The sequence below is a fragment of the Leptonychotes weddellii genome, chromosome 14, assembly GCF_054177405.1.
Source record: "Leptonychotes weddellii isolate Sample4059 chromosome 14, ASM5417740v2, whole genome shotgun sequence".
Lineage (NCBI taxonomy): Eukaryota > Metazoa > Chordata > Mammalia > Carnivora > Phocidae > Leptonychotes > Leptonychotes weddellii.
The window spans coordinates 6,792,003-6,818,460 of NC_138382.1; the positions used below are offsets into that span (position 1 = coordinate 6,792,003).

At 40.5% G+C, this 26,458-nt stretch overlaps 1 protein-coding gene across 5 annotated transcripts in view; it reads left to right on the plus strand.

Moving 5' to 3' along the window:
• RFX3 (regulatory factor X3) overlaps positions 1–23,409 on the plus strand; it is a 281,571-nt gene extending 258,162 nt beyond the window's left edge. For all 5 annotated transcript variants that reach the window (XM_081802793.1, XM_081802790.1, XM_006739897.3 and 2 more), the window contains 3 exons: positions 2,126–2,279; positions 18,794–18,836; positions 22,831–23,409. In XM_081802793.1, coding sequence (XP_081658919.1) covers positions 2,126–2,279; positions 18,794–18,836; positions 22,831–23,069 — 436 coding nt within the window. In that variant the 3' untranslated portion in view covers positions 23,070–23,409. The remainder of the gene's footprint in view (positions 1–2,125; positions 2,280–18,793; positions 18,837–22,830) is intronic.
• Positions 23,410–26,458: the final 3,049 nt, after the last annotated feature.

The following is a 26,458-nucleotide window of genomic DNA, read 5'->3' on the forward strand; positions in this document are numbered from 1 at the left end:
CTTTTTGAGGAACCTCCATACTGTTTTCCAGAGTGGCTGCACCAGCTTGCATTCCCACCAACAGTGTAGTAGGAGGGTTCCCCTTTCTCCACATCCCTGCCAACATCTGTCGTTTCCTGACTTGTTAATTTTAGCCATTCTGACTGGTGTGGGGTGATATCTCATTGAGGTTTTGATTTGGATTTCCCTGATGCTGAGCGACATTGAGCACTTTTTCATGTGTCTGTTGGCCATTTGGATGTCTTCTTTGGAAAAATGTCTGTTCATGTCTTCTGCCCATTTCTTGATTGGAATCTTTGTTCTTTGGGTGTTGAGTTTGATAAGTTCTTTATAGATTTTGGATAATAGGCAAGGGAAGCAAGGGCAAAAATGAACTATTGGGACTTCATCAAGATAAAAAGCCTTTGCACAGCAAAAGAAACAGTCAACAAAACCAAAAGACAACCGACAGAATGGGAGAAGATATTTGCAAGTAATGTGTAGTTTTCTTAAGAGCTCACATACGTTATCTCATTTGACCCCCATACTAACCTTGAACCTTAAAATGTTGAATGGCATGCTTACAACTAAGATCACATTGTGGTTACATGAGTCTGTCTCACTTTAAACTCCTGCTTTTTCTTTTTCTTTTTAATAAATAAATCCACAAATGAGAGGTCCCCTGCCATCATCATATAATAACCTCCTGTTCTTGCTGCTATAACCAACTGAGAAGGAGAAGCTCATCTTCTCCTGTTCTGTATATTATAATTATAACCACTTATATTTAAGTAGTGGTCTGTTCATTCATAAGTTTATTTCACATCCTTGAAATAATCATGTAAGTTAGGTAAGACCAAAAAATGTAGCTTTTATTTTCACCCAAGAAGAAAAACAATCTCAGGGAAATGATTTGTTTGAACTCGACAGTGAATTAACAAAGAGCCAGAATCAGAATGTAGGGTTTAGAGTTTCAGATGTACCATGATCATCTGCTGCTTGCCAAACCAAATGTATAGAATTTGATATATTAATAGCCTCTACATAAATAAAGTTGACAATGAAACAGACAACAGAAGTACAGTCTTTTTCCATCTGCCTGACATTTTATAATTCTTCATTGCGAAACAGGCTTTAGGAATGTCAGCCTATCCATTTATGAGATCCTATCTCTTCCACCTATCTGAGACTATAATGGCTGTTCTAGTTCTCCTAGGCCAGAAATCTCTAGAAAAAAACACGAAATGAGAATGGTAAGAAACACACACATACACACACACACACACATCCACTCTGACTCTACAAGTTAGAAATATTAAGGAGGTTTGAAGTACGTGGACAAGCTCCAAGACCGGCACATCTTCAGTGAGAAACGAATTTTATTTAGGACTGCTTTCCATTTTAAATATAATAGAGTATATTGTTAGTATTAATAATATCATTCATATTTTGGTATCATATTTTATAAATTCACATTTTTTCAAAGATATGCATTTCTTAGTTTAGTTTATTGTACTTATTTCTAATGGAAAATCACCTTAATTTAAATGGACATCAGTAAGAAACTGGAATCACTTAATAAAGTTGCCTTCTAATAGGATTTGCAGGGATCCCTGTATATACTCACCTACATTCTCTATTTCCACATCTGGGAACATTACTGAGTATGTTTTGTAATCTTTGTATGGCGCAAATACCTATTTTTTCCAAAGTGTGCATCCAAAGTTATTATCACTGGGAGGTGGTGACACATTGCTTACCCATCAATAAGATTTTCACTTTGAGTTTTTCTTATGGTGGTGATGAATTGCCAGTCTTTCAAAAATCCTTTTTATTTAGTTCTGGTCCCATCGGTGAGAGTAATAGAATCAGAAGACTCACCTGTGACAATAAAATGGTTTTTCCCAGTGAAGACCTGTCTGGATCTGATCAGAATCTAACAAAAACTCACCAAGGGGTACCTCTTTACCACCCTGTTTAAATGAGTTGAGCCGACTGCTTTCAGTAATGAAATTATTCCTTGGCAAGTTGTGTGGTACCCCAGCCTTTTAGACCCTCTGACCTAACTTCTTTTAGGAGGAAAAGTAGGTTGAACTCTCGTCCTGGTCACTAATATTGGCTGCATATATCTTCTCTCTTGAAACAGCTCAATGGTTATTCGGGACTTAACCTTACGCAGCGCCGCCAGCTTTGGCTCCTTCCACCTGATCCGTCTGCTCTACGATGAGTATATGTTCTACTTGGTAGAACATCGTGTTGCTCAGGCGACGGGAGAGACACCCATAGCAGTCATGGGCGAGGTAAGAGAGGCCAAAAGAGTTGTGACTCACGGGGCTTTGAAAAAAGAACCTGAATTTCATTTTAATTTAAATATATTGTTTATTGATTAAAGCAGTGGTTCCTAACCAGTGAAGACCCTGAGGGGCTGTGGAGTTACTGCAGGGGGTCCTTAAATCCCTCTGCTTGTATGTATTCTCTTAATTAAAAGATTCTAAAATTATAAATTATATCATGTGAAAATTCATGGCATGTTCCAATATATTATAAAGGTGTCTACTTGAAAGAAAAGTTTGAGCATCCTCGGACTGGAAAAACCCTGCCTTATTGAACAGAAAGTAAGAAAGACGGATGTCGCTGATAAGGCGAAGGGCTAGGATGACAGAGGAGAGAGTTAAATATGTATTTTTATGGACTCTTTGTCCGAGTGCCCAGGGCCAAAAGAAATGATTCTATTTCAGAAGGATAATAACGATGATGATGGTGCTGATAGCTAACGTTTCGGGGGCACTTACTATGTGCCAGGCACAGCTCGAAGCCCTTTCTATGTCACAAAGCACTGGACGCTTTCTGAGACAGGTACAACTCTATCCTGTTTTACAGATGAATATCTGAGGTTGATGTAGAAAGCTAAGGACACAGATGAAATGTTTACGTAGCTCTGGTGGCTGGTAGGGACCTGTTTCAAATACTCAGACTCTGATTTTCAAATCAGGCTTCTCATTGCTGAAGATATGAAGAAGAAAACATTCTCGTCACAGTTTTTAGATAGAAAATAAAACTGTCTTGTTTTCAACGCATGTCAGAAAGCTAACACTCTGAAGTACATTTACACAAGGAGTGGTTAATGTGATGAGGGCTAGATGCAGATGCTCAAGTGAATCCTCTCCAGCTCATTCTGTTGTCCTGAATTGGGGGTCCTTCATGATCTTGCTAGATTATACCAATCAGGCAATATTACAAATTACCCAAAGCAGTAAAGAAGACAGGTTCATTTTGAAGCTGTGGGTATGTGCTTATTTAAATGTAAAAAGTCAAAGTAAATATTAGATGCTTTTCCTAGTTTAATAAATATGATAATAAAGGTATAAATTAAAAATATTAAAATACCTCAAGGAGCTTTATGAGTATTCTAATATAAAGAAAATCCATGTCAAACTTCTTCAGTAGGTTGGGCAAAAGATTCCTCTTTCCCTCTTCTTTAAAGTCCCTCGCTGTGTGCTGATCTGTTTGTGTGTGTGTGACGTTCCTTAATAGTGATTGCGCATAAATCATGCCAGTTATATATACATATATTATATGTGCAAGATGAAGCAAGGATTGCTATAGCTTTTAGACGATAGGCAGGACCGAAACAATCTAGACTTTTCTTAGATTTGACCTTCCTTTAGTGCCTCTTGCAGTGCTTGTCTTACAAATGCCTGGCTGCAAAATGCCCAGTTGGCATGTAGATTAAGTACTGCAAAATTTCTCAAGTCAGGACTCCCAACTTCTGAAACAGACATGCCTTTCGGTATATTTAACCCATTTGCCAAGCACACCTCATATATTCTGGGACTTCTTTAACAAGATGGTCAGCCTAATGGTAACAGGGATTCTAATGAACACCAGGTGGCTAATCCTGATGTGTGGTCATGGCTTCCCTTGCATCTTGAGGGAACAAAGGCAGAGGGTAGGATCCGGTCACATAGCGTGAGGGCTCAGCAAGGCTCTCATATGCTGGTGTGGACAGTGCTGGCTCGCCAAGGTTTAGATGGTCTCATATAGTCAATACTGCCGATTAACCATGCCCATAGGCATTCTTTGTTTTGTATTTTTTTTTTTTAAAGATTTTATTTATTTGACAGAGAGAGACACAGTGAGAGAGGGAACACAAGCAGGGGGAGTGAGAGAGGGAGAAGCAGGCTCCCTGCAGAGCAGAGAGCCCGATGCGGGGCTCGATCCCAGGACCCTGGGATCACAACCCGAGCTGAAGGCAGACGCTCAACGACTGAGCCACCCAGGCGCCCAGTATTTTTTTTTTTTTACTTTATGTAGACAATGTATATGAGTAGGACACATTCCCACAGGGGTAAAGATATGATAGGAATAAAATCTAGATCAGAAAATAGGTATAAAATACCTTCTGTAAGATTAAAGATCTAAGCATGCCTCTTGATTTCTTTGCTTACTCTCTCCTTACCCAATTTATAGGGCAATCCTTTGAGCTGTCTCTACTCATCCATTATTTAGCCCATGCCAATCAAGGCTAATTTTATAGGTTTGTTCTCCCCATCAACAATGTTGATGGCCTCATATATCTGTTGGCCATTGTAGACCTGGAGGTGGTGGTCATATTATTGTGTCTAAAATTTCTTGATTCTTGGGAAGAGGAAAAGGAAATTCAAGAAAACAGAAGGCTGTTTTCTCATGTGTCGCTCCCGTGTTATCCTACACCTACCCTAGAAATCAGATTGGAGGTAAAAAAGGCTGTTGCATGTTGAGGCTCAGTTGCCTTCACCCCTTAGGTGATCCCCCCCTTCCAAACACCAAGTCAGAAGTGCCCGTGTACATGGTGGGAGCGACAGCTCAGGCCCAAATCCATTGAAATCTGTAAAAGTCACCATTACCCTCAGTTGGAGCAACTGGTTTTCAATCATCAGTAACAGTAGCAAACAAACACAATAATAGTTCTCACTCTTTATTGAGAGCTTGTTATATTCATTAAGTATGAAATCAAACTCTTGATCTGTCTGCTAATGGCTCTTTCTCAGTAAACGGTACCACAATTCTCCTTGTTGGTTGTGCTGGACACCTGAGCATCATCTTTTACATGTCTTTCTGTCTTGACCCCGATGTCCCCCCAATTACTAAGTCTGCTCTTTCCCAAACCTCCCAGAGTGCAGTCAGTATCATCTTATGAAAGTGCAGAGTTGGTTATGTTATCTCTACTTAAAAACCCATCCGTGGTATTCTCTCCTGTTAGTGAAGGAACAAAATTCTTTCTTTGTACATGAGGTAATGCTCAATCTGGCCCTGCCCCTCAGATTAACCTCAGCCTCCGTCTTCCTATTCCATTTGCTGCAATCACAGTGGTCTTTTCTCTGTTCTTATTCACCAAACTTTGCTCATCATTGGACCACTGTGTAAATGTTTGTTTCTAGCAGGAACTTTCTGCCCAGCTCCCCTTGCTCATTCTAACTCCTACTTCACGTCTTAAACATCAGCTTCTCAGGGGGCCCCAATTCCTCCAAACTACCTTAGATATACCCACAATCTCTCTGATCTGTACTTTTACTTTTCATTCTAGAACCTGCACTATACTAATCACGTGGTTCTTTGTATGATATGTATAAGTAAAGATTTAATGCCCTGGAAACAATAGAGGACTTCGAGTCAGGAAAATTCAATTCTCCTGATAATTCTGTCATTTATAGTGGTATAATCTTGGGCAAATCATGTTCACTGATGTTGAGTCTCAGACTTATCTCTGAAATTAATTTATTTGTTTTATGACTGCTATTTCTTACACACCTACTGTAGACCAAATGCTGTAGTAATTAGGTTATAGTGATGAACCGAATGGATCTTGACCTGCATTCAGGAAGCTTGCATTTTAGTAGGGGATTCATGTGTACTAAATATTCACAAAGCTATGTAGCTACAAAATCTGAGAAATAGGAATACTCTAAGCACGATGCCTTAAGCTAGCCTGGGCGGGTCAGGGAGGGTTCCCCCCAGCAGGGATGTTTGAAATGAGATTGAAAGGGCAAAAGGAGTTAATTATATGAATTGTGAGAATTTGGGGGTAAGGGGGACACGGAGACATGCACACAGGTCCTGCCTACAATGGAAGGGAGCATGGCTAAGGGGAAGTTTCCATAGAAAATCTGAGGGTCAAGCACCAGAGAGACCAAATACGCACCATCAGATTCAGTAGACAGGAGATAGAAATGGATGAGGAAAGAAAGCCAAAAACTTCAAGGGAAGCCTACACTCACATACTACTCAAGTGCCGGGCACTGTTGTAAGTGCTTTATGTATATTGACTTAATAATTCATAACACCCTATGAATACTATTATCCCTGTGTAAAATAATATATATCTTACAGATGATGACATGAGACACAGAGCCATCAAGTAGCTTGCTGAGGTCACACAACCACTAAAGTTATGAAATCAGGCTCCAAACCCAAGCAGGCTGGCCCCAAAGTTCTTACTGTTAATCCACCATGCTTATCACCTCCTGCAGGATGGGGGGCTGGGAGCAGAATTGTTGGGAAGTCAGACACAGACTTGGCCAGACCTTGGTTTTGCCTTATGGGCGCTTTATTTGGGAGAGGTGGCAGACAGCCAACCAGATGGAGAAAGCAAGGGGAAAGGTTTTCCTTTTAAAGTGACTTAGGGACAGTTAATGTATCTTCATTAATGAGAAATCAACAAACAAATTTTAATTTTACCATTGTAAAATTTATATTATTTGAGCAGGCAGGAGAGACCAGTCCCTGTTTTACATATAAACACAGTATGCAAGCGTACAAAACTACTATTTTTGCATTCCCTGTTACACTACAGTATCAGTTGTTGGCATGAAGACCACCATGTAACAGCGCCCCCAAAAGAAACAGAAACAGCATCCCACCCCGACACGTTTTCTTCTAAATGTCAGTCTGCTGCCACAGTAATGCTGACTAGTAAGTTATTTAAAGCACATGCAATTCCAGAGTTTCGTGATTATATTTTTTGCCTGGATGATAAAAAGGAAACAGAATTTATTTGCTGCTAAAATTATGCAATTTTTTGAACTTTAATATTATAAATACACCCAGAGACTCTCTGGGAGTGGGGAAATTTTAAGAGTAGGAATAAAATAAACAAGTTGCATCTGTTTGCACACCTGTTAAGTAAAAATTTTTAAAAATCAGGGCTTTCTGTGCAGCTCTGACAAGAAAAATTGAGCAGGAAACTATCCTATTATTTGAGTTTTATGAATTCAATTTGGAATCTCTTTGGATGTTTATTTCCTTAAAATATACATAGTCCATTAATATATTCACTGAGTCTATAAATTTTGATTGCTGCATAAAATGATTTTCTGTGATAAATATTTTTTGTGTTTAACTTATTAAATATATTTAAATTCTCTGCCATAATTTAATTGTACTTATTTAATGTTACATCTAAGCCATCTATATAACCAATTTTTTTGAAATAAAAAATAGGAACCGAAAGGTACTTCAGTTGTTCAAATATGAATGTCAATATAAAAAATATGATATTTTAGTCACATTCTTGGGGGAAAAAAATGGAAGAACCCTTAAGAATATACCATCAAAAGAAAAATGTCTTGAATTTATCAAAGTTGATGTCCTCAAAGTAAATGGGGGAAAAAAGAAAAGATCTTCAAAACCTAAAAATTGGACCAGAGCAATAATAATTCAAAAGGCAAGCTTTTAGGATAAAAGTTGAGTGAAAAAGTTCCATTTGGTAGAAGTATAATCATGGTAAATAAGCCTGGATTCTTAAGGTAAAATCAAACTAATGAAAAATAGATTTCAGCGAGTACTACTCTAGTGCAACTAGGGAATACCTGAGAATGGACCCGTAGAATAATAGATTTGTTATAGGATATTTTAAAACGAATGAATCGTATCTCAAGTTAAAATCATCTGCAGAAAAAAGCCATCTTGGAACAGCAATGGCTTAGAAAATGTAATGAATACTTCTTGAAAATTATACCATTTATTGTTATAATAAAGCTTATTAATATTTCCTAATATTTTTCAAATTAATTAACATTGAGGGATTGCCTTGTGATAATCATGATGCTAGGTGTTTTGCATTCTTATTTAATATTCACTAAAACCTTTCAAAAGATGTGTTAGTGTCCCCATTTCACCCATGAGAAAAACAGGTTGAAAATTTCCCCAAAGCCAGAATTAGGAAGCAGTAGAAAGTAGGACTGTGTTGTTCCAAGGCGCCAAATGGGTTCAGTCCACGTTTTAATTTTTCACTGTATAAATTGTTTGTAGACAGATTCAAATAGGAATGAATTTATTTCCATCTGTCCTGTTCAACTCCCCCAAACACACGCACACTCACAATCACACACACACACCAGATGCCTAGCATGTAAGCTTTCATTATTTTGTTCCAGGGTCTCTTTCCTCAGCGTTACATGATGCTTCTTGATTGTCCTACCACCCTTTCCCTTCCCACTTTTTGTTCCTAGACGTCTAGAATATGCAAACTAACTGGAATATTAGTCTAAGCGAACTGGAATTGGAAAGCTAAATGTGCGGGGAAACAACACCAACAACAAATTACATCCTTTAGCTCCTCTGTACCCACCCACACACCAGACCTAAGTCAAAATCATTATTTTGGAATTTGTAGTTTGCTTTTAGCTGTAGATCTGCCCTCTATATGAGCACAATTCTGACAACTTGAAAATAAATTCTAAAAGTGACCTCCTGGAGGAGAGACATGGGAGGCCCTTCTTCTATACCTTCGTCCTCCAAGTTCCTAAGAACTGGCTTTGTAGAAACGCTGCCATTTTTCTTCCTCTTCCCTGGTTTGTCTTTCTGTTCCTTTCTCTTTTTGTGTTAGAGAAAAGCACCTATGGACTCAGTGCCCAGGGCCACAACCCTTTCCAACTCTGGGATCCCTGCTCATTAGCAAGCTCTCCTTGGTTTCCTTCCTGCTAACTCTGTGCTAGAACCTCTTCTCTTTTGTTCTTCAGGGACTGGACTTTTGCTTATAACTGTGGTCTAAACACAATCGTCCTATAGGTGCTCAAAAAATACTCATTCCAGAAAGGAAGTACAAAAGAAAGATGGAAAGACTACCAATTTGTAGGCCCTTTCATTGGATTTCATGATCGACATGCTGGATTCTTTTATCAGGAAAATAAAACTCATAGACCCAGAAGTGCTCCTTCTCCCCAGGATGTGTCTGTCCACATTTCAGAGACCTCTATGAAGTTGGGCATTCATAGGTGCTTTCAACTTGAGATTAGTTTTCCCAAAGAGTTTGGAAGTGGGAAAAGAGTATAAAATAGTTGAAAAATTCTTAACATACTTCAAGAACTAAAATGGTCACTGGACACATCGGGAAAGACATCTCAGCACACTGTTCTCTTCAGCAAAGCCCACCCCTGGGCTCTTTGCTTAGGAGGGAGTCTGGTATCCCCAACCGCAGAGCAGAGCTAGAAGATTCTGTGGCAGAGATTAAGCGTGACAGCTCCCTCTGCTGGCCTCTTCACCACACTGTCATCCCGTGCCCTGCCCAGGTCTAGCCTTGCCATTCTATTTCTTGTAGTTTTGCTCACAAACAGGGGGACTGTGGTGGTTACTGGTCCTTCCATAAAGAAGTAGCTCTTGTTGGAGACCACGAGTTCCTCAATTCCCAGGAGCTGTTTTCTGCTTTTCACCATCGCTGTATAAAATAAATACACTTTCATAAATGGCAGAGATTCTCTATGAGTATGTGGGTCGGGTGTTTTGATACTACAAACACTTCAAACCTGATTCGCACTACTTGGTCTAAAAAGAACATGTTCCTATACCCCCACCCCCACTGTCGGTCCAGTTAATAATTTCTGGAAAAGCGAGACGGTATAATTAAAATCAAGAAGTGCGCCTCTCACGTAATAAACCAATGCAAAGATTTCCGCTTAGACAATGAACGTGGCCTCGAATGAAGCCTGTCTTAAGTTAGGTGCACCAGGGTTCTTTCTTTTTAACCCGTGGTTTTATCTGCGTAAAGGATATGCTGCCAGGCTGAACCCTAACATTTGCAGGGCCTATGGTACCCCATGTCTAAACATTGCAAAAGTGATGAGTCAAGCTATGAGTAAAATCTATTCCATCCACCTAGGTTGATAAATATGTCTTGATCACAACTTAGAAGGCTGGGTTTAAGCGTAAAATTCTCAGGCTCCTCCTAGACCCATGCCAGAAAATAATGACATACACATAGCCAGCCCCTTGCCCAGCCCCCGGCCCCAGACCACTTGTCTTATTTATCACTCCCCGTCCTATGCTGTGAATAGCCCTGAACACCTCAACCCAGTGTTCAGGTTTTGTCCACCCTTGGCAAACCACTGCTCCTCGTTGGCTTTCCCTTCTTTCTTCTGAAGGGTGGATTTGGAGAAGAAATCTGCACAGGCCTGGAAGAGGACTCAGGGAGTTCTGACAGTTTAGATAGCAAGAGTATGGCCTGCAGGGTGGGAGGGACACAGAAGCTCCAAGAAGACACATCCACTAGTCCCAGTGATGTCCTTATCCTGGAGGGCGGGCCACAGCCACAGGAAAACCAGGGCAGGGCTCTCCACAGTGTGGGGCTCAGGACAGAGGCCCTTCTCAGCGTGGCCTGATACTGTTAAATGTTCCTGTTGTTGAAATGACTTTTTCCTTCAAAAGGAACTAAAGCTTAGATTCTTGCTTCATTACCTGCCTGCTCACTCATGAGCACTTCTTAGAGATTTTGAAACAATATAAAGGTAACTGCTTTGCTGTGTTCCCAGGGGGCACAGGGGGACCAAAAAGCCTGAACGCTTAGACGTGTGATGGAAATCGGCGGTCTGTGTGGAGGGCGGCCAACAGCACACGTGGCCATTTCGAAGGAGCGGGACCATCAGAAGCTGTAGGGCACAATTTGCTTTGGTTCGCAGCAAACTGGCAGAAATCTCAGCCATCTTAGCAGGCTTTGATAAAACTAGTTGGAAATACATGGGAAAATACACTTACAGAAAGAAAAATCGCCAAGGAACACAGGATTTTACCAAATGGAACATTAGCATTCCTTGCAAATTTTATAAAATTGGAAATCACTTCAAAATCAGCAACTGTTTGTCCTCAGTTGTGAAACCCTGTACCAAAGCTAAATGCAAAATGCTTTGATTAATTTGGTTCTCATTTGGAAGACATTTCAAGAAAATTAACTAATTCTCTGAAATCCCTTGTGATTAAAATTTGAAGACCTTTCTCTCTGCCACCCCAAACATTCAGAATAGTTGCCACTAACTAATCCTTTTGTGATTAAGTTCTACTAACTTCAGTTCATAGAACTGAAATCACAGGAGACTGCCCAGCTATATAAGATTTGTAAAAATCAGGACTTTACAAAGTTCCAGTTAAGTATCGAATGTTGAAAGATTTGAGTTGGGTCAGGAGGCTCCAAATCTGCATGTGAACCATCTTGCTGCTTCTGTAGGGAAAGCCCTAACGCTCTCTGTTCATTCGTTGACTTCTCGGAAGACCAGAGAGAGAAGCAACTGCTTAGGCTGGGATTTACAGGCTGATACTCATCTGAGCTCATCAGCTATTTCTCATGATGTGATCATCCCCATTCTGCCAAACACACACACACACACACACACACCATCCATGTTTAGGACAGCCCTTCTCATGGTATTTGCGTGAGTCATAAGTGCCTTGGTCGGCACATAACTGACTTCAGCTTCAGCCCTAGGTTGAGTTCACAGTGTCAGACCCTCACGTCAGGGCCTAAGGAACACTTCCATTCTCAGTCAGCATACCTGGTAGCCCCACTCAGCTGGAGGCATTTTATTTGAAGTCACCATCTCATGGCCTTACAGTTGCATGGAATTCTAAGGCTCTATCACTAGTATTTGAAAATTGAGTTTTGAAGACAGTAGACCTTGTCTATTTCATAAAAAGGAAATCTAAGATTAGATGAGCAACATGTCTAGAATCCCATAGTGGATAGCGGTAGAGTTGTGATTCAAATGCAGGTCATACTGGCCCCAGATCCTATGTTGTTTGTCCTGCTGCATATTTTCCATTTAATACCTGTGCAACCTGAGCAAGTTACATATATCCTTGCTTTAGTCTTAGTTTTCTCATCAACAAAATAAGCATGAGGACCATTCCTTCACAAGGCTGTTGTGAGGATAAAATTAGGTGGGTGTGCAGTTAGGCATGGTAAGTAAGTGGAGGTAGGTAGAGGGGATGGGCAGACTGGCACATAATAGGTACCTGATTTTTGTTAGTTCCATTTCCTTTCCACAAGGATAGATAGATGATCGATCGGTCAATCAATTGATTGATAGATCTGAAGCTATGTGTATTACTCAAGAGAGATTATATTTGATTGCCTTCTCCTCCAGATTAGATTTTTAAATATTAATTTGGCACCGACAGTCCAAGTAACAGTGCGTACAATTAGACCATCCTGTTTTTGATATGATGAGCTTAGAAGCTGAAATTCATAAGACAGAGAACATAAAGGCATGTGAAGGCTTTAAAAAAAACTATATTGCAAGGGGGAAAAATAGCCTGTAGACAGTTTTTGAATGTTGAGTCCAATGATTCATGGGATTACAAAGAATCCAACAGCATTCTTTGGGATGGAGCCCAAGTGGTAATCAGAGACAAACTAATTCAATGCTTTGTAAAACACAGGCAACAAAATAGAATGCAGAAAGAAGTCAATTAGGGAAAAAAATGGCAATATTGGGGAAGAAGTATAAACAGAATTAGACAATCATAGCTAGACTTGTATCGAATTTTAACTCGTAGGAGTGACTAGTAGGAAAGGTCTTGTGACATGGGGAGAAGGCATTATATATATACAGTTCCTATATATGTGCAATTTATTCACGTTAAAGTGTAAAAGTAGGTCCCAAAGAGGCATCTTATTCCAACTGTGAGATAGAAACCACTTCAGAAAAATCTTACAGTTATCTGTTCTTAGTGCCTTTGACAGCTGAAAGATCTTTCCTAGAGCAAACGATTCATTGGCAGAAACTGGAAAAATGTACACATATACACACACACATAATTTCTTCCTGACAGACATATATCAAAAGTTACCATGGCTGGCAGGACTGGTCTGCAGTATGAGATCAGAGCATCGCTTTATTCTGAATCTATGTAAAGACTACTCCTAAGAGTAGTTGAGGCCCCCAAATGAGTGGTCTTTTCTAGTTAAAACTTCCAACTGTTTGGCCTGTCAGCTGCTAATGACCATAGCCCCCAGGTCAGCAGGAATGCCATGGTCACGCTTACATGCTTTCAGATGCTGCCTGGGGTCTCTGCCTTCAGCTAAGCACCTGCCACCACCTTGGCATCTGGCTCTGCCTGCTAGTGTCTGTACTCCATAGATCCTGCAGAACCATCAGGTAGTGCTGATACAAGAGGGCTTTCTGAGGGCTTCGGGGTTGCTGGGTGGCATGAGTTAATCCTCATGAAATTATCCAAAGACCAGTATATACCCTATCTCTTAGCGTCTAACTTTAACATTAGAGTTAGGCCTCCATTTGGACTTGAGGTTTAGGGCTGTTCTGGCCCCACGGCCCACTAGCTTTTGGTTTCCTCAATTTCAATGTCCATTTTTGCCAGGATTGACTTCCATATACATGTCATTCACAACTTTCAGCTTTGCGATCCTGGTAAACTTTTCGTATCCACGTAGGATTTCAACAGGCTTAGAACTTGAACTGCATGCTGTAAAAACCTTTCAGACTGGTAGAAAGTTGTACATAAAATTCGAAGTCTGTAAGTGAAAAGTACAGCACAAATGCAGATTTGAGTAATTGCAACAGGACCATAAAGACTAAGGTAGTTACTGTCTGACCCTTGGCTGAAAAAAAATTCGCCGACCTCTGTTCTAGACCGTACACAGTCCTATTTTGATGCCACCAGGAGTATCAGTTAGGCATTTTTGTGTGTGGTAGCTTAGTGAACATGGTGATTCTAGACTTGGACAGCTAATATCTCAATGAGCAAATAGAACGTGGGTGCATAATACGTGTGCATATGTGATCGTATCTGTCCACCTGTAAATCAGGAGGCACTGACAAATCTTCTAGTAGGACACAGGTTCTAGAGGGGGCGTTGACCTGGCTGCCCAAGATGATATGGTTATGACGACTCCCTAATGCTTTCTCCCTAGGATGGGGTAAACTCGTCCAGCAGGGAAAGTGTCCCCAAGGGTGCAGTCTTCATCCCAGCCCCTGAACGCTTTCCTTCTGTCCCTGACTCCTGTCCCCAGCCTCTGCGGTGTGGGCCCCCACGGATTCCCGCCTATTTGCTGTCTGCACCCTGACTTCCTCTGCATGGTCCCAGTTCCCAAGGATCGGAGTACAAGCCTTGCCTCCCTCCCTGTGAAAAGTTCGCTGCTGCTGGATCTAGCGTGCAGTGGTCTCTTGGGGGCACCTGGGGTGTGCATCTCCCGAGCAGCGCCCAGTTCCTTTCCAGCAGCCAGTGCTTAAAGGCGGGTGGGAGACCTGGCGGGCTTGTAAGGAGCCACTCTTCAGCTGCTTGGTCACATGTCAGCGTCGCACCGGGGCTCTCTCAAGGGTCCTGCCTGTCGCTGTGTACGCCGTACTGTCCAGTTGCCCACTTGCACTTCCCAGCCATTACTGGTCTCCTTCTGAGGTTGTGGTCTCCCACGCTCCTGCCACATTTGTTGGTCTGCTTTTGTCCAGGAGGGTGCGCATCATTAAGACCCTTGTTGGGACCTGGAGGAAATGGTTTCTGGGAAACGAGGTTTTTCTTCCTGAAACAGCAGATATGCTTCCTCTGTGTTCCATTTTGTTTCTATTCAGAACATCCCCAATTTATCTATAGAATATTGATTCCCAGGGCGCCTGGGTGGCTCAGTTGGTTAAGCGACTGCCTTCGGCTCGGGTCATGATCCTGGAGTCCCTGGATCGAGTCCCGCATCGGGCTCCCTGCTCGGCGGGGAGTCTGCTTCTCCCTCTGACCCTCCCCCCTCTCATGTGCTTGCTCTCTCTCATTCTCTCTCTCTCAAATAAATAAATAAAAAAAAAAAATCTTTAAAAAAAAAAAAAAGAATATTGATTCCCACCTACATCAAGAGGCTGTATGCTTTCTAACCCCAGAGCACATTTTAAATCCCTTAATTTATATTCTTTCCTCCGTGTATGGAACATACATCCTCTCTGTCTCTCCCTTTCTGTCTGTCTGTCTCTCTCCCTTCCCACCCCCTCTCTTTCCCTCCCCCACCTTAAATTTCTAAGGTGAGGGTAAGAATATCTGGTCTCAAATCTCCCACCACCACATTTCCTACAAATGTTAGACAAATCAATTCATTGTTTTTAATAGCCTTAAGATTAAATATCAGCTCTCCACCTTGCCAAATTCTTAAGTTTTTCTGAGGCTGAAATGAGGAAGCAAATTCATTCATCTGCTATGCAGTCAGCCTTTACTGTCTGCCAGGTGCTGTAGTAGATTCTGGGATACGTTTATGAGGAGGACAGACAAGGCCTCTGACCCCCACGGCCCCGGCATTAGGCTTGGGAAGTCAGATGTTAGAAGAGGAAACAAAGTTAAGTGTTGGATGTGGTGGCAAATGCTTTGAGGGAAATGAGTAAGCCTGACAGGGAAGTAGATGCTCAGATAGGGCTGTCAGGAAAAGCCATTCTGAGGAAGTGATACTCGAGGTCGTAATATTTGAAAGAAAGCCTCGCATACATGGAACCGTGAAAGTACTTTATAAGCTCTCAGATGTCCCCTCAACAAACAGTTGTCCCTCCAGGCCCCCGGGGGGGCAAGCGAAGTTAGTCAGTTTCCCCAGTTGCTGGAGCTAAAACTTCATGGTTATTTCTGTACTTTCTCCTGAGCCTCCATTTTGTTAATCCAGATGGTTGATCTCTTCCGCCTCTTTTGTCCGTTTTGTGCTGGCCTAATCTCAGTGCTTGTCATCTGTCCCCCTGTCCATGACACAGTCTTCCTTATGCCTGCTCGCAGTCTTCTCTGCCACCATTCGTGTCCTTCCCTCTTGCTGCCCCCTCCAAAACCCCCGCAGTTGACTTCCCTTTCTCATATGCCCATGCTTCCAAAACCTTCTCAAAGCTAGCCTCATTTTTTGCTAAACTACCTGTCCTTCATAATATAGGCAACTTCTGCTACTCACCTCCAGAAACAGGGAGTATTTCCAAATTGACTGGAACTGACTGGCACAATGGCTGGCATATAGTAACCTCCCAATAAATGTTGGTTGAATAATGAGGGAATGAACAGACTCTCCTAATCTTAGCCTACCTATGGGAGTAAAGTGGTTTTTCCTTAATCACATGTGTATTCTTTCCTCCCGTGTGAAATGCACATAAAAGCCTTCACCTTCTGCTATGTAGGATATCAGAATCTTACCTTATTCACAAGGTTTTTATTTTAAATCTACTCTCTTTATTTGCTGTACATACGCAGCTTTGTTATTGATCCCAGAGACACTTAGAGATATTGAGAGTGTCTCTGAGATTACTCGTACCGTGTCCAGCATAGTGCGAGCCATGAGCACAAAGCGTTGAGTATGCAAATGTTTATTTACTCACGATAATAGCAGTCACTCATATGTTGATCATTGTGGGGTTTTTTTATTTTTAGCATCCCGAATAATCAAATGTATTCGTTCAGATTAAGCAGAAACGTTCAAAGGAAAACCTTTGTATTAAGGAAGTTGCCACATTTGCAGTTAAATAGCAGCCAAAATCAGTTTCTTTTGGAGAAAATTTCCAAGTAGGTCCAGGGTTTGGTTTTAGCTCCTTTGTGTGACATTATTGATTACTAATGGCAATAAGAATTTAGTCTCAAAGAACTTCTTGAGATTTTTCAAAAACAAATGGAATGTTCACTTTTTCTAGGTATATAGGAATGTTGAAGACTCATCACTGCCACCTTGTCTCTAGAATTGGATCTTAAGTGTTATTAAGTATTCATTTAAAAGAAACATAAATCTTATTGTGTTACATCAATTAGAAATAACTTATAAAGGATCCTTCAGCTTTGGGCATTCTCTGTTTATAGTTCTAAAATATTTAAATAATACCAAAAATAGATAAAGGGTCCCATTGATTTTTTTTGTTGCTTGTATTCTTTAATTCAAGAAATTTTACATAATTCAAACTGTGATTTTTATTTGGATTAACACAAGGTTCTGACCCATGTGATCAGGAACAACTACAAAACAACAGATCAGTATTTATGATTTTATATTTGTTGCCCAGTGGGATGTAACTATAAAGTAATGGGACAATTTTTCCAAAAACCGTTCTGGAAATTATGGACCCAGGAGGCCCTTGCCCCCTCGAAAGCAGTCACCTGGGGAAGGCTACACATTTGTTCCAGTCACGCTGCTGTAGCTTAAAATATTGTGGCATGCCTCTTTTTAAACCTCTTCTGAACTGCTGAGAAATAATAGAGTTAAATGACATAGTATTTTGAATATCCTGAATTGTGGCAGAGGTGAATTTGATTTTGATGAGTAGTCAGAAATCATCTCAGGATCAAGGGCAATCAGTACAATTTGGAGTGTTATTTGCAGGCACAATTGGATATAAAAAAACAAAATGGGCTTTCTTGAATGATACATAAACTAACTCTTGAAATTGATTGGTAAAGAGGAATTCCAGAACCTTGGACCTTGGAATAAATGTCTAAGCTCCCAAGGTAGCTACTAGGAAGAACAATACATGTGTAGGTTAAAAAAAAAAAAAAATGTGTGTGTATGTTTGCAAAATAAGATCAGTTTTATTACTTTATAGACATACCTTGTAGATGAAAAAAATACTCCTATCATGGAACTCTTTATAAGCAAACTTCTGAATGTAAGTAGAATTTCTGTCTCACCCTTTCTAAGCCTCTTGAGAACTCTGAATTTCTATAATGACTTATTCTGAATCTTCAGCTTTTCAAAAAGTAATGTTCGTTTAAAAAGTGGATGCTTTGAGGTTTCTCTTTACCTTTTTCTGATCAACTTGGTTACCTCTGCTATTCCTTTTTTTTTTTTTTTTTTTTTGAGAGTATCCATCTTTGTTCACTCTGAGACTCTCAAAATCCATTTCCTCCTGGTAAAAATATCATTAAGCTTTGAACCAAGATAGAAAACAGAATCTAAGCTGAAGGTTATTAATTGTTCCATATTGTTTTAAGCTCTTTGTTGCATTAGTAACAAGCAGATGCCTTTCTTTTTTAAAATGGGACCCTGGTATTTTAGTAAATAAGAACATCAAATTACAAGCCGAGAAGTCTCAAAGATTTTTAAAACATAAATACTCTGAACTTTGGGGTTGCCACTATGTTTTTCATGTCTCCTAGTGAAAGCTTTAAAGAGAGAGTTCAGCCAAGCGGCTGGACCAAGTTTCTGTCAAGTCCCCACCCGGCCCCAGGCAGGGACTTTCAGACTGCCCATGAGTGGTGGAGCTGACATGTCCTGCTTCACCAAATTTCCAAATTTATCCCACCACGTCCAACTTCTCGAGGCCAGCCAGGCCCCCATTTCTTTACTGCTAAGTTGAAATAATAATAAAAAGTAAAATGGAGCACGGAAAGCAGAGAAAATTGTTATCCTTTGCAAAGAGGCCAAGACAGCTAAATTGTGACACAATTTAAACTGTTCAAATTTGACAAGTCTGATTGGAAAATTAGGTGACCCGGGTAGTTAGAGATCAAAATGGGCACTGGTATACAGTTTTAAAAAAGTCTTCCTTGTGTTTTTACCACAGACTGATAGAATATTATTTTATTCTACCTGGTAGTAACTGTTGCCCAAATGACTATTGTTTTACAGTTTGGTGATTTAAATGCTGTTTCTCCTGGAAATCTGGATAAAGGTAAGAAGTGAAAATAATGTACATTTTTAAGGACTTCTTTGAGAAATTCCCGTAGGGGAAAATGTGGTGTGTGCCTACGGTATTGTTATTCTGCGGAAATGGCCACATAACCCTACAGGAATAGGACAGTTACGTCTCTTGGAATCCTCATTGTTTATTTCTCCATTTCTGTGCCTTCTTTATGTGAGGGATATTAAATGCAAGAATTGAATTTAAATGCAATTGCAAACTCTGCACGACTTTCACTTGCAGTTCATTACAGGTAACAAGAAATTATTTCTGACCGTCGCCAGAGTCCTGGAGAAAAGTGATAAAATTTTATTGAAGGCCTACTCGGCAGGAGGAAAGATTTCTCAGCCTTCCCCTTCTCACCAATTCATACTTTTCACTGGAAAAATAGCTCAGAGATAGCAAGGAAGTTTACCGTAAAAAGCAAGATCAGCAGTGGGACAGATGAAAAGGATCAGCCGCAGACTTCTCAGATTTTTAAAGCCAGCATTACCACTCAGCTAAGATGCCATTCAGATGTGTATTCCTGAAGGAACTTAGGATCTACAAAACCACACAGGAAAAGGAACAGGGCTTTGGGGAAATGAGGTTGGGATAGAGCACATGCAAAGAAAAACCATCCTAATAAACGTACCAGCTCAGTTAAAAAAAAAAAAAAAAGTAAAATGTTTAATAAGCAAACACTGCAGAAAATATAGGCCTTTCTTAAAAAAAAAAGACAACAAAAAAACAAAAAAAAAAAAACAAAAAACAACAAAAAAGAAAAACCACCAGAAACAGAAACAAAAAAGTAAAGATATCCTGAGGTTTTAAGGAACTGAGTTCTGGAGTCAAGGACAGAATGCCCAGATGGAGGAAAACTGCACAATAAGCCCTTCCAGGACAAAGCCAGAGCTAGTGGGGAAACAGGCCGGAGGAAGGGCTTGGGGAGCGGGGTTCTCTGGAGCCTCCTGCCCCGAGGTACTTGTGGCCAGCCTCCATGCCTCCTCGGTGGTGGAAAACGTGAACGTGCTGGCGGAAATCCTAAGGAATCAGTCTCACTCCCAGGTTAAGCTCCTGTCAGCCTCTGTGACCAGTGGGGCATGCATGAATTCCTGTTTTAGTAATAGGCATCATAGCCAAGCAGGGCGGGTAGAAAATAACAGCCCAAAGCCATTCCTGCTGCAAATACATAGTCTCTGCGATTAACCCAGGGACAGTCAGGAAGGTGAATTAGTGATACTAGTTTGTAATTTCAGAGCAAGGAAGGTGAGTGTTGAAAGCCATGGCCAGCATAAGGCAACCTTGCCGATGCACCGACCAAAGCCTGAGGGGTCACACTTGAGGATTCCATTCCGTGTGCAAAGTGCGCAAGCGTGTTCTCCTTGGCCATGGAATGGCCGCCAGGCTTCTCTGTGAAGTGCTGGACCAAAACCAAGTCTTGAGTCAACTCCAATAGCACCTCATTTTAGTTTCTGTGTACCAAATTTCTATAACCTTGAGGATGTTTCTAGAAAATGTCTTTGAGTCTTTATGAGGGCATAAAATATCTATGAAATGGCATTAATTTGCCCTTAGATGTGGAGAGAGGGCTTGCTTTTTTGTGGATTGCTTTGTAGCCTATCCATAGGAACCCCATCACCCACAAGTGGACCCAGAGAGAAGTGGCCTTGGGGCACTTAGGTTTGTTCAGCCCGTTATCCCATTGCCATTTCTACCCACGACACGTAGTCTCTCCACTCTCTTCACTCACTACCTGCTTGAAAGGATTTTTTTTTCTTTCAGTGCTATTTCTTTTATTAATTTCACACTATTTCTCAGGCACAGAAATGTTGGCAGCGAGGGAACCGTGAAGCAGTGTGATTTATCCACACATTGGGGTGGCCTCGCTGGTCCCATTCACCCCCTGACCCGGTGCTTCTTGAGATATGGCCAAACTGGCCTAGTCAGGGCCTGAGGCTTGAATGTGAAATCTTCAAGAATTCTGGTGGGCTTTTTCCACAGAATGAGAATTTTCATTTTTTTTTTCCTGATAATAAAAGTCATTTTAGCTCTATATAAAAATTTCAAATTAATACAGAGATTTAGAAACTATGACAAGTAAATTTCATAAGTCACAACCCTAGGAGAGAACCATCATTAAGAATTTAATGTGAGGATTTTTCCAGGTTTTCGTTTGTTTGTTTGTTTAAATAGAAGCAAATACAAAAACAGACCCAAAATGTGTCATACAAACGTGTTTCAATTATACCATCTTCATGAAGCAAATGTCTACCCAATGCACCCCTTTCCCTGAATCAGCCCACATTCCTTCTGGATGTGCTTCTTCTGACAAGCCCTGTTATTATAAAGTCCGTTCTCCAGAGAGGCAAAAAGGTAACAGGATAAAGTAGGTGAGCCTCAGCTAAGAGCACTTCTGTGTTTACCTCTCAATAATGCGGCACGTCCTTTCTGGTCAAGAAACCTCATGTCAGCCTTTTCAGTCACACGTCCCACTTCTCAGGAGATAGTGTTGCTGGTAACCACAGCACAACGTGTGCAACTATGTGTGGAGGCCCCGTTCCTCCTCATAACTCTTCTCTGGAACCAGCTTTGCCCCAATGGTAAGATAATATTAATGAGGGAAGACAAGTCAAGGGGCCCATTTGTTAGCAGGGACTTCTGGAGGTGTGTGCTCCAAATGGTACAACTCCATTCAACAGCCCTTAGAAAGAGTCCAACCTAATCGGACTGAAGAGATAGTGGTTAAACATTCACTGCATGTTCATAAAGTCAAAAGTTTCATAGTGAAGTATAGATATATTTTAGTTACAGATGAAGTATTCGATGCAGTTAAACAATTTTCGATTCAAACGGAAATTTGAAACAATGATCTTTTTTTTTTAACAGTAAAACATGTGGAAGGTGAAGTAAAAACTCTCTAGAATTTTTTTTTTTTAAAGATTTTATTTATTTATTTGACAGAGAGAGACACAGCGAGAGAGGGAACACAAGCAGGGGGAATGGGAGGAGAAGCAGGCTTCCCGCGGAGCAGGGAGCCCGATGCGGGACTCGATCCCAGGACCCTGGGATCATGACCTCAGCCGAAGGCAGACGCTTAACGACTGAGCCACCCAGGCGCCTAACTCTTTAGACTTTTAAGGCAGAAATCTAGTCCCCACTGTTTAAAAATTATCGCTGACGGGGAGGTGTTCTCTACAGTCTTTTGAGGAGAACCTTGCATAGTGGTAAAGTTGTGTATGAGCATTTTCTCTCTCTACTGTACTTTTGAATTTTAACAGTACGTGCTGGAAAAAAATGAAGTGGGAGTCCATTATAATGATGTCTTGGTTAACATAAAATGTGTTAAAATGTGGAGGTGACAACGACTACTTAATACATTTAATTTCCAGAAGTGAATATCGGCTATTAACAGTGAATGTCAGTGTTGCCAGGAACGGAAATCCATCGTGCATTTTTAATCTGATAGTGCTGCCTCAGTATATTTTTAAGGGCCTATTTAATATTGTCATCTACAACATTCAAGGGCACCGAAAACTCTATACACTAGCCCTTGCTTAAGCATGTTGTTATTTTGTGAATCAACATAAGCCTCACCTATATAAACATGGGCACAGGTGAAATTTATATCTAGTGTAGATTTCAAAGGAGACTGAGAATTTCCCTCCCTCCCTTAGCGTGTTTCAGCTCATCCCCAAAGCAGCATAGCCTACCCAAGTGACTACGTTAGGATGACTCAAATGATGCCAACTACTTAATCCAAAAACTTCAGGGAGTCCCAGAGGTCTTCTTAAGAGAACTCTTAGAAGTGTCACTCACAGACTAGCCACCACTCAGTTACTGTTGCCGCGTTGGAAAGGACTGTGGGCGCGCGAGGAGCGCGCTGATACCCAATGAGATGCACGGGGCCAAGACGCGCAAGCTCTGTGCCCGGGCCGAGCTGACGCGTTGCTCGCTGTCAGCCGGGGCGTCTTCCGGTAATACGGTCTTGGTGTCGTTTGTGCAGACGAAGGCAGCGAAGTGGAAAGCGAAATGGATGAAGAACTGGATGACTCTTCGGAACCGCAAGCCAAAAGAGAGAAGACGGAGCTGAACCAGGCGTTTCCGGTGGGCTGCATGACGCAGGTGCTGGAGAGCGGCGTGCAGCCCAGCCTCCTGAATCCCATCCACAGCGAGCACATCGTCACGAGTACTCAGACTATCAGGCAGTGCAGCGCCACCGGAAACACCTACACTGCGGTCTAAGGAACATTAAAGCGTATTTTTCCAGCTAACATTACCCCTGTTGATAGATTGGGCTTAAGGTGAAAATTGAATAAGCCTGAAGGTCGACTGTTGTCAAATTCTATCTGTGCTGAACATTACCTTTTTGGAGTTGTGAAATGGAATGGGTGTATGTATTTTGCCAGGTCTCTCTCTCTTTCTCTCTCTCTCTCTCTTTTTTTTTAACGTAAAAAAAAAAAATCATTTGCCTCTAAATAATAAGTTCTTTTTTTTTTTTCCTTTAGTTTCAGGTGTCAAGAAGGATTTTTACCACACTTAATGCCAATGTTTTTGTTTTCTTATAATTAAAAAGTAATTTACATTTTTTTTGTAGCTTAAAATATTTTATTGTTGATTGTTAGTCTTGGTGTATGATTTCATGTGTAAGTTTTTAATTAGATGCACTTCTGTGAAATATCAAAAGAAATGAATTTCTTTGATTTACACTGGAGGCATGCCCATTTGGCAGCAGATGCATCACATTTGCTTTTGAAAGGTGCTTTTCATTGGACAGAACCACAAGACAGGATTTTGATAACACTTTGGTACAGAGAGAGAATACAGAGAATTTTTATTACAGTGCTAGAGGGTTGGGAAGGTCATCTGTTTTTCTCTGGAGAAAAATTGAGCTGTGCATTTATCAGTTCAGAGTAAATGACAGAACTGCAAGAGATTATGCTAATATGTACATAATTTGTGTACATAATTATTAAACCATATTAATGCAAGCTTCCGTTAAACATTGAATTTTAACCGTTATTTGCATACCAATTCCTCTGTTTAAAGACTACTGATTCTGTATTTGGGACCACTGCACAGATGCATTCTGCTGTTGAGTGGGGCTGTGATAGTTAGATACTGAAGCTGAAAAAAAAAATGACTTGACTTTTTTTTGTTTTGTTTTGTTTTTTTTTAAGTGTACATGCTACTTATGCTGAGCTGGACATACAGGAAACCATTCCATTTGGATGACTTTCTTTTATTCCAGGTCTTTTTCCTAATAGTAGTTCAATATGCTGCTATTATAGAAGAAAATTTATAGAATGCAAGGAATGTAGCAACCTGCATATCGTGATTTCCTTCAAAAATATTTCCTGGTTTCTAAAGTATGTGGATTTAAATTTTAAACAGAACCTGAAGGCAGTGTACCTGGCACACCACACTGTTGCTTATCCCCAATTCGGTAGGATTTGGATAGGTGGCTGGATGGACCAGTGCCATTGAAGAATGTACATCAGGGATCATCGTACCTCGGCTATTACATGGTGCCTTAAAACAGAACTGAAGCTACGGTTTAGTAAGGCTTATTTTGTTCATGTGAATTCCTCTTCAATCCATTTGACAAGGTGTGCCTGTCATGTTCAGATTCCCGAAGTGAGGACAGGTCACATGTTCCTCAAAGGAAATTTAGGGCAAGCAGAGCAAAACAAAAAGACAAAAAAAAAAAACCAATTCCCCTCTCCGAGTGACCACGGATGGACTTTTTGTTCATAGAGCTGAACATTACTTGATTACAAATCAGATTGCTTAAGGGTGTGGAATAGCAGACTAGTTTTAATTACCAACTTGTCACATAAAATCATATATGTTTTAGGCCATTTTTATCTAGTTATCATTTAAGAAAGTTAACAAAGTAAGCAGGTACTTACCGAAGTGCATCTTTTCAGTCTCAATGTTTTGGTTTTGTTTTGTTTTTTTTGGTCTGTGTCTTGGTGTCTGTGTGTCCACAGCGCACACGAGTGCCCGTGGGCAGGGGTCAGCTGCAAAGTCAGGTGAGGTCCTAGACAGGATACACCCATCCCCATATGAATTTACATGAAAAGCCAAGGTTCTTTTAAGCGCTCAAGTTATTAACAGCAACAAAAAAACAGGCACATCGATTCATTTAAGTAGTTTTTAAAAAGCTGATCAGCAAAAATAAATGAATACATAAACACATAAAGCCAAAAAAAAACAAAAACAAAAAAACAAAAGGGAAAGCACAAAATGATTTACAGATGATTAATGAGGCCTATATTAAACTCAAGATGTTTATCTTTACAGTTTCACTGGGGTGGGGGTGGGGGGTTGGAAAGCAGAGGGTGAGCCAATCTGTAAAGTTAAAAATACCAAATGGCTCATTGGGTAGCGTGCTGTTGCTCAATTGCCTTAGGCCATTCACAAAACTAAGATCAACAAAGTTTCTTAAGTAAACTTTAAAGGTTCTAGATGTTATTTTTTAAATGGATTCAAATTTCATATGACTCATCTCATGTATTTGGAAGTCTTCACTTGCATTCTCCCATCACCTCATCCAAATATCATTGAAATGACCATTTCCCTTTTTTCTCCCCCCAAAAGGCGACAAATTTGCACCATCACGCACACAAAAAGGCAAACAAACAAACAAACAAACAAAACACCTTCACTCGGAAGACCGCATATCTATTTCATTGTGCATTAGGGAACGTTTACAGGTAAAATTAAAATCACAAAATGACAAAGACACTCTTAATTTCGACTCTCCTTTCTGAAAAGCTTTTTCGCTTTCCTCTCCATGTCCATCAGCCCCAGAACCCACTCTATCTGTATCGGACCAAATGTATTTGCTGGTTTCACCTCGTTTATGGAACGATTTTCAGTGTATTTATTATCATTGTTTACTGTTGGATATATTTGTGTCATTAGAGGAATCTGATAATAATGGGCAAATTTAGGGTGATGAAAGGTAGGGATTGGGGACCCTCCAGGATTCAACATTTCTTCCAATTGTTCATGGTTTGTTCTCCATCAGGACAGATTAGAAATTAATAAATATTACTGCATTTCAGCTTGACTCAGTAGAAACCTCCTGATCTCCTTTACGAACACAGAAGCGTTCATCTGTGACGAGGGCAGACAGTTCCAAACCAACAGACAAAGAGAGCATCTACAGTCTATAGTCTGTGCTATTTCTGGTGATCTGTAGTCTACAGTAAGACAAGAACACCTCTACAATCAGACACAGACATCTCAACCAATCTCAAATTTGAACTGTGAGATAGAATTCAAACCTCATAATTTGTACATTTGAGGCAATTGGAACAATCCCCTTTATTGCATTTATTTGATGTTTGGTTTTCATTTGTTTCATTCATTGAAACTGTGACTTTTCTAAGGAAGACAGACACTAATACTCTCAGAGTAGATTTATTGACAAGTGACAAGTATACATGGTAAGGACTTCTTAATATTTCTTGACATTGTAACCAAACCCACTAGTCATGAAAAGTATCTACATAGACCAAGTGCTACACTTTCAGCAAGGAAGATGTAAGGAAGGCATGTTGGCTATTTGTAAGTTTCAGAAAAGATACTTCCATAAAATAGGATTGAGTGTCCTGGGTATGGTT